Raw genomic sequence first — 14,391 nt, 5'->3', positions numbered from 1 at the left:
AAAGGCCAGCAAAGATTTTCAAACTGGAAAGCCCATATCAAGGATTAAGGTTATCATTTTCTGGGGCACCGAGGAGATTTTATTCACTTACTTGCCTTAAATTGCTTGCTTTAAGGAACTACACTGAACTATTGGCCGCTAATTTACAGGGTCAAGCAAATGAGGCAGTCGTACATAATACCGCTATATGCCTTGAAACCAACACTCCGCACCATCAGTAACTTTTTCCTCCTTTTCAAATGATTTAATTTGCGTCCGGTCTTTATTTGCGTGAGCGAATCTGCTATGCAGGCGTCAAATTGACTCAATACTTTTTGGAGACTTGGACTTGTTTAAAGATATGTAGTTATTAAACGTTTTTTGATTGTTTTTAGAGGAAAAAATGTTCTTATAAGAGAATTCAAAAATGGTATTTCAAATATTTAATTATTTTATCTTTCGACGCACATAAAACATACGCCCATGAACAGCTGCTTCTCTCAAGTTTTTGGAACTAGCATTCGGTGCCCGAATCATCGCTAACATTAAAATCACTTTCAACTTTATTTTCAACTGGTAAATAATATTCTTAACCATCCACATGAAATTTATCTGAATCATCGGTTGAATATTGACGGGAAGTTATAATTTAATTTTTCTAAAATATTTTTTCTCACGTATGAATAGTGTGTTCGCGATGCAAATTATTATTACGAGTTGTGAATTAACACAAATTTTGTCAAATCGCTTTCGCGGTGTCCAAGGGACTTGCAAGTAAGGGGAAATTAGTAAGCATTTTATTTTGAAAGGAAATTGCAAGTTTCTTGCTGGACAAATATTTAACTGCAAAAGATGGCAAGCAAGAAAAATAGCTGATGTAGCATATGGTTGCATTTTTGTCAATAAAACCGCTGTGTCTGAAAAAAATTAAAATTTAGAAATATGTATAGGGATAAATGAGTTATCAAAAGAAATAAATAGATATAAATTTATTCGAATTATTTAGTTAATTACAGTAATTTAAAAAATGTCTTATTCTTCTTTAAAAGAGATACCCACCAAAAAATGCATATTCATTTTTGGAAAACCGTTTGGCTGTTAATTTAATTATAATAAATATAATTGGACGAGAGAATTGGCATGCAACCGTGACAATCAGCTGTCATTGACACTTGCAAGTATTTGGAAAAAATTGCAAATATCTCGCTTTGGGAGAGAGAACTTCAAACCTCTTAGGAATTTCTTTGCTAATTATTGTAATTCTTGCTGGACTTTTACACGAACAAAGTTATACACTCATCATCTTCATGATTGTTGGTGTGACGCTCCGGGCTGAACCTGGGCCTCCCTCAATAAATTCGACCAAGAGTCTCGATCGTTTCAGACATACTCCAGTTTTTCAGCGCAAAGACCTTGACGTCGTCATTAACTGTATCAATCCAAGATTTTCTTGGCCGACCCCTTTCATAAGGCATATACTGCTTACAATTGTAGATCTCATTTTGTAATTTCGTTTGGGTCCATCCTCAGAACATGATCAGCTCACTTAAGGGGTTATATACAGTAAGAATTTTCAAAAAATCAATTTTTTTTTTATTTTTTATTTTTTTTTTTTTATAATGTACATATATTTAAGAGTACACACAGAATATTTAATATCGTTCTGGTGAATATTTTCGAAGTTACACGCAAATTTGAAGAGGCGTTTTAGAGTGCTTGAAAGTGCTTTTCAAACATTTTAGCAAAATGGTGTTTTTATAGTCGGTGACCAACATTACTCGAAAAGTCGGGTGCGGCAGGACTTGGTGCATTCCGTTTTGCGGTTAAAGGAGTACTCTCCTGGACAACACCTGTTTTTCTAGCTGTTGCGGGGTGTCACCTCCGACTTCTTTCGTTGATGTGTCCGGCAAGAGACGACTTTTACCGGTTTTCTCAGCTCGAATCCAACCTTTTCTGCAGTTTTTCATAACGTCGAATAGTTCGTCAAGCTCTGAAACTCCGGTCTTTATTTCCGTGGAAGTATTCCTACTCTTCAATATAACTGCTTTCATCTTCCTAAGCACTCTCAAACATTTCTCTACCGGTTCCTCTTCTTCAGCTCGCATTTTGAGAATAAACTCTTGTCGCGGAGATGCAGTTTTTCCCCGTTCTGTGTTTGCGTTCTTTGCAGTTACAGGGGTACGTGACGGCTCATTGGGCGCATTTGCAGTATTTTTAGCCTCTAATTCTTGAGGCGTCATTTCAGCTCCTTCATTGACCGTCTTTGATTTTCCTAAAGTTGGCAATGATCCACTCGTAAGAGGCAAATTCGCTTTTTGTGGTGGCGAGCAAAGCAATCCAGGTTTCTTTACGAAAGGGCTCTGCTCTAGATCTCCATCAGTAATGGCCACTTTCTGACCAGGATCCAAGGCAGCTGGTTACTAATATACAACGAAGCTAACACATCGGTAGAGCGAACTGACATCACCCCTTTGAGGTCGCAGGAGGAAAGCCATAACGACCTATCCAGGGACTTCCAGTGCGCCCCGTTGCATACCGGACACTGACCAACACACTGCCCAATATGGGAACAGACATGTGCTGGATTTTGTCTCTTAATTTTCTAGCTAACTCTTACAAAATCGCTGAAACGAGGGACATGTTGACTAGGGTCCGCGGGATCATCGTACCCGTCACCTCCTTGTGGGAGATGCACTTTCGGGGTTTGCTTATTCCTTCGATTAATTACTAGATTTAACATTACTTTAACGAAATCTGTTTGGTTTTTTACTTTCAGAGAATCCAGTTCAGAGATATAGTGGTCACTGCAGAGGAGCTTCCGGAGATCAAATTAATATTTCCAAATTAATATTTTTAGTAATACTAAGTCTTAAAATACAGTTAAAAGATAACATAATATGTGTACAAAATTTTAGATCAATAAATTTAAAAGTTTTCTCAGAAAAAATCTGGAAAATTCTCTTTTCTTCGGCCTTCTATTTGTATATAACCCCTTAAGACGCTGAAGCTTGATGTAGTCGGGGATTTGGAAGTCGTTTAGTTCAGCTACGCATTCATCGTTGTAGCTTAGGACTAACAAAATAGGTGTGCGACATTTTTACCAATTTTTGCTAATATATTTTACTTTTGTTTGATTATGATCTGTTATTTTTTTATAAAAGTTAGATTTATTATGCAATAATAACCATGTAAAACTTTGTTCAAAAATTATGAAAATTCTGCGAATTCCTACCAATATTTAAAACTTTTTTATTACAATTTTTGGTATACAGTTTTAAAGTACATTCAATTTTAGTATAACAAAATGCAAGTTGCAAGAGGCCAAAAATTTCCTGTGATTTTTCATAATTTTTTTGCTGACAGTATATAAAAAATTATTAAACGTACCAGATGAAGGCTAAAAAAGGTATTGCGGGAACAAAGATTTTCGGACAACAGTCAGTTAAAAGTAGCCGTAAAAATCCATTTGAAGAGGAAGCTAAACACATTTCTTCTATTACAGGGTCCAGCACTCGAAGTGTAACCAATTAAAAAAGCCATAACTTTAGTTTGGAAAATTACTTTTATTCAATTCAAAGTGAAAAATGTGTGAAAATAATACAAAATTAAGAATCAATTTACTTTTCCTGGATACGACCACCTTTTGCCTTGACTATGGCCTTGAGACGGTCCAGAAACGAATCGCAAGCTGCCCGAATGCGATTTGCAGGTATTTTGGCCCACTCGCGGACAATGGCTTTTTTTATCTCCTCGAGACTGGTGAACCTTTAAGTTCGGACCTTGCTCACCAAAATGGTCCAAAGAGAATAACCCATCGGATGGTCAATTTGAGAGCCATGATGTGAACGTTATGATGTTTGGAACGTTGTTTTTTAGCCATTTTTGGTTCACTCGAGCTTTGTGAGACGGTGCCGAGTCCTGTTGAAACGTCCATGGTCTGCCACCGAAATGTTTGTTTGCCCACGGCTTCAAAGCAACCTCCAGAATACTTTTCCGATAATATTTCGCATTTACCTTGACGCCAAGCTCGATAAAAACGTTTGGAGAGCGCCTATCTGCGGTTACAGCAGCCATTACCTGTGGCGGGTGCTGCCTCCTGGTGACCAATCGATGACTTAAGTTCTCGTATGAACAGTTGATCAAATCAACCCTATCTTTCTGGGAGTTTACAAATTGCTCAATTTGAAAATTGTTTTCGTCAGAAAACACAATTTTCAGAAATGGACCGCTTTCCACCAAGCGAAGTAGCTCCTTCGCTCTCTCAAGTCTGACTTGTTGCTGCTTTGGTGTGGGATCATGCGCTTTTTGAATCTTATAAGATTTCACTTTGAGATCATTTTTCAGTATGCGGCGGATGCTACTATCAAATATTTTCAGTTCTTTCGCCATTTGATTGGCACTCCGTCGGAGATTTCGCTCAAGGCGCTTCACTTTTTGAACCATTTCACGTGACGTTGCACCTTCAAGACGTTTCGCTATGCTACCGGTGTCATTGTAACGAGTAATGGCGCGATAAACAAAAACTTTATTCACTTTAAAGTGCTCGAGCTCACGAACAATCGCTGGTTGTGATTTTCCAACCAAATATAATGCAATCACACTACTACGTTTGAGATTCATTACTGATTTTTTTTTTTCGCTTTTAATCTCGGCAAAATGCCTCTCTCTACGCGCTTGTAAACAGTACTTTGAACTGTCATTTATCCAATTAACAGACAGCTAATGCTCGTGGATCAGCTACGCCAGCGGTCTGAAGTTTTTTATACTTTGAGTGCCGGACCCTGTAGCATACGGGTATTATATTTCAGTCGAGAGGTATTCCAGCGAGACATCAAAAATATAAATAAACCAGGCTATGCAAAACTTATCAACCGATCCTCGTATATGTACGCACATTGATATATATATATATATATATATTAAATACATAATAGACAACTATATATATATATATATATATATGTAGATATATATATTTACAAAAAGCAAACACTATTGTACTTCACACATTCATGAAAGAAGGTGCAAAATGCGGCTTTGCTTTTGTTAAAAATGAAAATACGTAAATACTTCAAGTGGGCATTTATTTACATTACGTCATCATGCTAATGTATGTAATATTCGTATTTGAGTTATTATCATATTCTGCCTTTACTGCTAACTAACATCGTGAATTAGCATTAAAAGTGAAAACACTAAAAATGCACTCAATCTGACACTGACTGCTGAATGATCATTAGCATCATATACATACATACATACATACAAATCCACACAGCTACACACATTCGTATAGAAATGAGTAGGTATACAAATAATGATTTCTCTTTAAACAAGCACGAAGTCGTTTAGTTTTATTGCACGAAAATCGGTTAGTTCTGAAGTGGTGAGCTTTTAGTAATTTAGAATTAAAACTGGTCCGCATATCACTTCTGCCCCACATAAGCAACTGATGGGTGGATTTCATTCATTCCCTTTGAGGGTAGTTCGAAATTAGTAAGAGACTCGATTGTTGATGTCCAATACGCTTGTCACAGCTATGACATTAGAGCTCGCCTTTGTTAGGTATTTGCCTGAGCTTCGTCTCTAATTGGTGTTGTGCACTCTAATGCGGCGCAAACGGTTTTCAATAGCGCCATAAGCATTCACTAAATTGAAAGGTGTACAACTTTATTCCAAAACAAAAAACGCCGACCTGTTTGTAACTAGAAACGAGCAGCGTAAATTTTGTAAAAAATATGTTTATCAATCAAAATATTCGCCACCAGTTTTGTCATTATTTTAAGGAATATCGTTTAGGCAGGTGGTGTGACTGCTTCTTTCATCACCAAATGCGTTTTTAAGAAGAGATCTTTTTTTTTGTCGGATCGGAGTAGCAAGTACAGCACTCAGACACAATTATGTCCATTGTACTGCACTCAGGTTCATTTCTTAATTTTCTTTAAATCCACCCGACCTCCGAAGAAATCTGAGTAGATCTTGTGGTGCCAAGGAGCCAAGGTGGTCGCTTCTTAACACATCAGTGCCAAAGGCCTCAAGCCTGATTCGAGCGAAGGCCGGGTAGACGCACAGAAAGTGATTCGCCGTCTCATTTTCCTCACCAGAGTGCATATCTGAGATGCCCACATTTTCCATGTGCTTTTTCCATAGAAAATGGCCCATCATCAGTCCATCAGAAGTTGGCATCAGAGCCCATCCTAGCTAAAGAGTCAGAGGTCTCGTTATCCACGACACCCACGTGTCCCGGGACCCATGTTATCATCAGGCTATTATGTCTACCGACATAGTTTAGCCTGGGTTTACAGAACTCGACTACCCTTGAAGTGGTTGGGGGGCTGTCTAAGACCATGGGCGCAGCTTGGCTATCGCTGAGAAAATCTATAGATTTGCCTCGCTATCTGTTTTCCACAGCAAACTGTATTGCTTCTTGAACAGAGGTGTATCCGCTTGAAACACAGATGCTTGCATTCCAAAAGCAAAATGCAGTTTTGAGAAGCGATAATATAGGGTGGGCCATGTAAAATTTGCCTTTTGAATCGGCTATAAAAAAAAAAAAACTAATCGATATTTTTTCAAACTTTGTTTTTATTTTGAAGATTGAACATTGTCATTTATGAATGAAAAATAATATCGTTCAAATGACTGCCACGACTGGCTTTACAGTAGGTCTATCGATCAACCCAATTTTCAAGCACATTTTCGATTGTTTGGGCTCCAATTTTATGAATGGCAACTTCGATTTCGTGTTTTAAAGCATCAATCGCTGGATGATGACTGGCCAACCCAGTTGACTTAGGTTTATCCGCAAAATTGAAACTCGAAATTAGATCCAAAAACTAATTCTTTATTTTATAAAAACGTACAATATTTAGACCCGAGGCAAAAAAAGGGCGACGAAAGTAACTTGCTTAATTTAATTACAAGTACCGGGGGAGCCGTGATGGCAAACGAAAACGAAAACTGTATAAAACTGTATCGAAAGGTGCGTGGCTGGTCCTTTTATAATGGTTTTGGGCACCGCTATCCCTTTATCGATGTTAGGTGAAGGGGAGATCATGCGAAGACGATGCGACGTGGGATTTATGTATTTTTTCGGCATACATTGTATCGATGTGCATGTATGTTGTTGGCAATGCAGATGTACTAAATTCTGCACAAAATAATGATCAGTTATTGATAACAACAATGTGTAAAGCAGCGAAGAGCGAAGTGAACGATGAAATGAAATGTGAGCGATAACAACAATATGTAAAGCAGCGAAGAGCGAAGTGAACGATGAAATGAAATGTGAGCGATAACAACAATATGTAAAGCAGCGAAGAGCGAAGTGAACGATGAAATGAAATGTGAGCGATAGAGAAGTGAAAGGAATAGGGTGAGCCCAAAATTGTGGGTGATGCGAAAATAAAGTTAGGGTGAGCCCAAATTGTGCGAAAATAAACCTTAAACCCTTAACATCCTCCCCCGGTTGGAGTCAACTACTCCAAAATAATCAGCAAATTATACTTAAATTATACATAAATGCTTGTGTGGACAAGTTGGGTACAACTTCTAAGTGTACTGCCTTAGTTACAAAACAAATAAATACTGCAATATAAGACTTAATTGGTGAACGGCCGCGAATTCGTTGAGTTATAAGGACAGGTCCACAATAATCCACTCCTGTCACTTCGAACAGGTAAGTTTGCTGGACTCGATCGGCTGGAAGATGCCCCATAATTTGCTCAGCAATAATTGGGATAACATGGCGTGCGTTTGTTATCCAGAACTTGTCTCTCAAAATGTTTTGGAGCGTTTGGACTCCGGCGTGCAAGTGATGATGATGAAAATGTCGAATTAATGTATTTACAAATGCGTGTGATGATGGAAGTAGAATTGGATGTTTACTGTTAAAAGGCAATAATGAATTTTTAAGTCGCCCTCCAACTCTGAGTAAGTTCTTATGCAAGAATGGCGACAATGCAATTAGCTTTGAGTTGCGATGTTGTTCTCCAATCTCAATGGCGTGGATGTCTTCTGAAAATGAAATATATTGAATGTGTCTGCATATCAATTCTAATGCTTCATCCATTTCAGGTGCCGATATGTTGATGCAATCATTAACTGATGACTGCTTTCGACATCCACGAATAAATCGACTTACATAAGCAAAAATTCTCAGCAATTTCATGTAGCTATTAACATACTTGTGTTTACTAATGAAGTCAGAAGTTGGAATAGCAATTAATGCAGTTCTTTGAAGCCGCTGTTCTGGTAATTCGTTTTGTGATACATGCACTGCTGAAGGCCAATAATCACAGCTCTGTTGGATAAATTCTGGTCCGTGCCACCAAAGTGTATTTCGTAAAAGTTCGCTGGCACATGCTCCACGTGATACAATATCAGCGGGATTCTGGTCTGTTGGTACGTGATTCCAGGAAAAGGTTTTCGTTAATTGCTGTATTTTTGCTACCCTGTTGGCCACGAAAACGTTGCATCTCGACGGTTCACCTGCTATCCAAGCAAGCGCAATTGTGCTATCTGACCAGCAGTATACATTTGCGCCAGGAAGATTGAGTATGTTGTTAACTGCTGACATCAGTTCTGCGGCCATTAGGGCTGCACAAAGTTCTAGCCTAGGTAATGTAATCTCTTTCGTTGGTGCCACTCGAGATTTAGCACAGAGTAGTGACGAATGCTCACCATATGCATCACTCCATGCTGCATACACACATGCTCCATATGCCTTAGTGCTTGCATCTGCAAATGCGTGAAGTTTAGTATCGATATCAATATTAGCATACCTGGGTATTTTTAATGTTTGTAAAAGCGGTAGTTGTTTATTGAATAGCTCCCAATGAACCTTGATCCCGGGTGGGACCTCATCATCCCATGGCGACTTCAGCTTCCACAGTTGTTGCATCAAAATTTTGCATGTTACAATCAACGGATTGAGGAGACCTATCGGATCAAAAAAACTTGCCAATTTTGATAGAATTGAACGCTTTGTAGTTTTAACGGTATTATCCGCTACCAAATGAAATAGAAAGCAATCCTCAACTGGTGACCATTTTAACCCTAACGTTTTTACAAACTCAGTGTCATGGAAACGAATTGTCTCTTCTTTGTCTTCTGGTAAAATATCGGCAACAATTTCGGATGCGTTAGATGCAAATTTTCGTAAAGGAAATCCCGCGCAATTCAGTAAGTTTATGGTTTGATTTTTGATTTCGATGACCTCGCCGATACTAGCTGCGCCACTTATTAAATTGTCTACATAGAAGTCGCTTAATGTTACCTTTGATCCGATTGGGTAAGTTTTCGCTTCATCAATTGCCAGCTGTTGAAGGCATTTTACAGCAAGGTACGGTGCGCAACTAGTTCCATAAGTAACTGTTTGTAGCTGATATGTGGTAAGTGGTTGTTGAGAGGTAGGGCGCCAGAAAATGCATTGCCATTGGGTATCTCGTTCGTCGACCCAGATTTGCCTATACATTTTGGCAATGTCAGCCATGATGACATATTTGTGTCTTCTGAATCGGGTCAAAATTGTGAATATCGTATCTTGTAGCTGGGGACCAACTCTCAACATGTCGTTTAGGCAATATCCATTTGAGGTTTTGCAGGAGGCGTCAAAGACTACCCGCAGCTTAGTAGTCGAGCTGTCAAATTTTGTGACCCCGTGGTGGGGAATATAGTTTAGGCGATTTCTTGGTGAATATTCTGAATTAACTGGAATCATATGCTTCATATTGATATATTCTTCCATGAATTCATTGTAATCTCTGCGAAGATTTGAGTTTTGGTTCAGTTTGGATTCTAACGAAACCATTCTTTTGCCTGCGGTTTCTTCTGAAGTACCCAGGTGATGCGGTTCTTCACGAAATGGAAGGCGAACAATGAACTTGTTGGTAACGGGACACCTGTGAGTAGTAGAGCTGAAATAGGATTCACATTCGAGCTCATCCGATGATAGAGTCGACGATGACGATGCTGGAATGTCTTCGATTGCCCAAAACCTTTCCAGGAGCTTATCTAAAATGGACTCTGATGTGACTGATGTGAATGCTTTGTATGGAGGTGATGGATCAGCTGCTGATGTTACGTGCGCAGGAATTGCTCCTGCAACCACCCAACCAAATTTGGTATTTTGTATTACTGGACCATTGAGACGTATTTGGCCCTTACTAAGTATCTCAAAAAATAATCCTGCTCCAATGAGTATGTCAATTTGTCCTGGTATGTTGAATGTCGGATCAGCGATGGAAATGGTATCTGGAATAGAAATGGTTGACTGATCGATGCGACGACTAGGTTGACATGACGTAATGGATGGTATGATTAGTGCATCAATGGTAGCACTATACTCTTTGGTTAGAGATTTAATCGTTATGCAACATAAATGTTGCGCCTTTGCTCTCCTTTGACCTATTCCACTGACGTCGATATCTACGCCCTTTCGAGTTACTCTTAAATGTTGTGCCAATTTCTCCGTGATGAAATGCAGTTGAGATCCGGAATCTAGCAGAGCGCGAGCTCGGATGCTCACTCCCCGAGAATTAAAAACATGAATAATTGCTGTTCCAAGAATAACTTCTGATTGATCGAGACTCACCTTAAGAGCAGATGATGAGAGCAAACCTGCTCTTGGTGATACGTTGGTAATGGCTGAATCATTTCGATGTAGTAGTGTATGATGTTTTACATTGCAGTGTTTACAGAGATGGACTGAAGGACAATCATTTGATTTATGACCTGATCCAAGGCAATTCAAGCACAAGTTCAGTCTTTTTACACAGTTATATCTTGCAAGTGGATCCATTGCACGTAACGTGTCGCATTTGAAGGCATTATGACGGGGAACCGCATTGCAAAATTCACACTTTGCTTGTTTGGTACTCACCATGGCCCATTTTGCGTCACGTTTGTTGTGCCTATGTGTTGTTAGCTGAGTTCTTGGTACGAGTGTTTTAGGCTGCCCGGCTTCCAAAATATCTGCAATTTGACAACGACGTTCTAAGAATTTTGCTAAGTCCTCCCAAGTGGGCAGTTGAAAACTCATGGCAGTTGATCGCTGATCAAACAAGTGGGTAACCTCTTCCTCCCACTTGGCCTTCGTGTCTGTATTGAGCTTTGAGGATACCAGATGCAAGAGTATGCCATCTGATACTTGCTGATTTGAAGCTAGTGATTGCACAGCTCGTAAGTTGGTATTGACGACGTCTATGAACGCCCTCATCGATGATGCATTCTGCCTTGTTTCTCCCTGTACTTCGAAAATATGTTGGATATGAGCTTGGAAAATTAGCCGCTTGTTTCCATATCTAGACTGTAACAGATCCAACGCCTTGATATAATTTTCATCGGTCACCTCAAACGATTGTATGAGGCTAGCTGCTGAGTCGACGAGACATGATCGGAGGTACTGAAACTTCTCGATGTTTGCTAATTGGTTGTTGTTGTGAACGAGCGCTAAAAACATGTTGTAAAAATCCATCCAATTTCGATGATGACCATTGAATTTCGTGAGTTGAAGTTTCGGAAGGTTGACTCGATGTGACGGAGATGCAATCGCTGTGCTGTTGAATATAGTTTCTCGGCGTGCGGGGTTAAGCACATTTATGCGCTGCACTATGATTGCCTTCGCTGCACAAAAGGATTCATCGAATGTATCCCGATGTGGTTGATTGAGTTCTTCATCGTTCATTAGCTCCAATTCTGATTGTAGATGGTGAAATGATTCGTACTGACGTTCCAGTACCGATAATTTTGCCTCGAGCTCGTGCACGGAAATACTGCTAAGATGCGGAAGTATGCGTTCGATGTTGATTCTATCCAGAATTTGTTGACGCTGTTTGACCTTGATGCGGTACTCATTTTGCGTTTTCAAATGAGCAGACGCATCATTACCCTGAGACCACACGGATTGGGAAGTTCGTGGTGTTCCCGCCTCATGATGCACCGAATCGCTTTCTCTAAAGGGGGTTGTTGATGGTGGTGACGTATCCGCAGGTATATTGTGAGGCTCCATTTCCAATACTTGTATGTGATGATTAAAACTTAAGTCAATTGGTTGACAACGATGGCGATGGCCAGCTCTTCAATCCGGCTCGAAGGACCAATTTATGGATGATGACTGGCCAACCCAGTTGACTTAGGTTTATCCGCAAAATTGAAACTCGAAATTAGATCCAAAAACTAATTCTTTATTTTATAAAAACGTACAATATTTAGACCCGAGGCAAAAAAAGGGCGACGAAAGTAACTTGCTTAATTTAATTACAAGTACCGGGGGAGCCGTGATGGCAAACGAAAACGAAAACTGTATAAAACTGTATCGAAAGGTGCGTGGCTGGTCCTTTTATAATGGTTTTGGGCACCGCTATCCCTTTATCGATGTTAGGTGAAGGGGAGATCATGCGAAGACGATGCGACGTGGGATTTATGTATTTTTTCGGCATACATTGTATCGATGTGCATGTATGTTGTTGGCAATGCAGATGTACTAAATTCTGCACAAAATAATGATCAGTTATTGATAACAACAATGTGTAAAGCAGCGAAGAGCGAAGTGAACGATGAAATGAAATGTGAGCGATAACAACAATATGTAAAGCAGCGAAGAGCGAAGTGAACGATGAAATGAAATGTGAGCGATAACAACAATATGTAAAGCAGCGAAGAGCGAAGTGAACGATGAAATGAAATGTGAGCGATAGAGAAGTGAAAGGAATAGGGTGAGCCCAAAATTGTGGGTGATGCGAAAATAAAGTTAGGGTGAGCCCAAATTGTGCGAAAATAAACCTTAAACCCTTAACAATCGCCTCTGGATGTTTCGCATAGCATTTGCCCTTAACGGCTCCCCACAAAAAATAGTCCAACGGGCATAAATCACAGTTCCGAGGCGGCCAATTGATATCGGAATTCAAAAACGGTAGCCAAAAGTTCGAGTGTAACTTTGACAGTGTGACAAGTTGCACCGTCCTGTTGAAACCAAATGTCGTCCATGTCATCCTCTTCAATTTTTGGAAACAACTCGTTCAGCATGTCACGGTAACGCTCGCCATTTACTGTAACCGCGGCTCCACGCTCATTTTCGAAAAAAATAGATGATGCCGCCAGACCAAAAACCGCACCAAACAGTGACTCGTTGTGGATGCATTTGCTTCTCTACAGCAATGTGTGGATTCTCTGAGCTCCAAATCCGACAATTTTGCTTATTGACGTAGCCACGGATGTGAAAATCAGAAAAGAAGAAGAAGACCCACTTGACTCTTGATTTGATAGGTGGCTTGTTGTGCAAAAGTGACCAGCGGCCAATTTGTTGGTGTTCAAGCTGAATACCGGGAAGACTCAGCAAAAGGAATGGAAACAACCACCATTTCACCTCAGTGATTTTCATAGACGACTTATTCTTATTTTTGTTTTGTTAATTTCTCTTTTTTTGGGTTTTTTATTTCTGTATGAAATTGCGTATTTTTTCCAATTTTTGTTTCTTTCCCAGCTTCTATTTCCTTGTGTTTGTTTGAGCATAAGAATTGCGCTGATTTTATTCGGTAATTTCTGTCAATAGAAGACTAAGATTTGTCAAGTTTTTGCCATTAAAAATTTAAACTTCGAGTGTGAAAATTTATTTTTGGAAAAGTTGAAAACAATTAGCCCATATCATTCGAAATTGATGAAAAAGAGATCTATTGTGCAAAGTCGGACCCTATATTTTAGGGATTTTTAAAAATTTTACCACATTCTAAGGCTTATTGTTCCATAATTTTTATGAATACACGGCAATACCACCAAGGTGGTGTAGTCTTTTTCTGCCTAGTGCAGGTCATTGACAAAGGATACGTTCTGAATTTTCAGTGTCCATTTCACAGAGTCGGCAGATGTTGGTCTGAGAGCGATCAATTTTGCTTAAGTTGTATCTCAGGTTACAGTGGCCCTTAAATTAATCAGTTAAAAGTCTTAAGTCTACCCTGCTGAGCGAAAAGCGCTTATCGGAAATTTCTCTGTCTGGCGTTAGGAATTGTTTCGCTTGTCGCTGACCGATAGAATTCCGCTAGCGTTCAACGAATTCCTCTCCTCCAACTTTCTAAGAAATTCGTTAATGTGGCCTTGTGTAAGTCCACAGAAAGGCTCAGGACCAATTAGAAGCATGTTTGTCCCTTTTTAGCTAATGTATCAGCCATTGCATTTCCCTTATGTCCCTCATGTTCAGGAACCCAACCTAATAATACTGCGTTCAAGTTTCCTAACCTGTTAAGAAAGTGCCGACACCATTTTTACCATTTTTGAGGTTATTACATCTGACCATCTGAAAGTATCTAAATGTGGGCTTCTCTCGTTTTCCTACGGAGACATTATATTTACATTGATATTGCTAAAATACATTCCAGAAAATATTTCAATGCTGTAATTTTAAAAAACAAATATATA

General features: G+C 39.4%; 1 protein-coding gene across 3 annotated transcripts; it reads right to left on the bottom strand.

Annotated features, from left to right (window-relative positions):
- Positions 1-6,753: 6,753 nt before the first annotated feature.
- Positions 6,754-12,768, bottom strand: LOC129238757 (uncharacterized). 3 transcript variants are annotated; one of them, XM_054873919.1, is made up of 2 exons: positions 10,147-12,768; positions 6,754-10,080 (listed from the first exon to the last, which is right to left on the bottom strand). In XM_054873919.1, exons 1-2 carry the CDS (start codon positions 11,987-11,989, stop codon positions 7,472-7,474), a joined length of 4,452 nt encoding a protein of 1,483 aa, XP_054729894.1. In that variant the 5' UTR covers positions 11,990-12,768; the 3' UTR covers positions 6,754-7,471. The 3 variants fall into 3 exon arrangements, with proteins under 3 accessions (XP_054729894.1, XP_054729895.1, XP_054729896.1); XM_054873920.1 differs by having other exon boundaries at positions 7,855-7,995; positions 8,123-12,768; XM_054873921.1 differs by having other exon boundaries at positions 7,888-7,995; positions 8,166-12,768.
- Positions 12,769-14,391: the final 1,623 nt, after the last annotated feature.

This window comes from Anastrepha obliqua, chromosome 2, assembly GCF_027943255.1.
Source record: "Anastrepha obliqua isolate idAnaObli1 chromosome 2, idAnaObli1_1.0, whole genome shotgun sequence".
NCBI classification, from domain to species: domain Eukaryota; kingdom Metazoa; phylum Arthropoda; class Insecta; order Diptera; family Tephritidae; genus Anastrepha; species Anastrepha obliqua.
The sequence above is the reverse complement of the archived record's forward strand: the minus strand, read 5'-3'. Positions and strand labels throughout refer to the sequence as shown.

What these genes read in the sequence shown, in the direction of transcription:
- LOC129238757 (XM_054873919.1), bottom strand. Translation starts at nt 11,989, where the DNA reads ATGGAGCCTCACAATATACCTGCGGATACGTCACCACCATCAACAACC. An exon ending in ATTATTTTTTGAGATACTTA is followed by an intron (nt 10,081 to 10,146) that starts GTAAGGGCCAAA and finishes GGGTGGTTGCAG; the next exon opens with GAGCAATTCCTGCGCACGTA.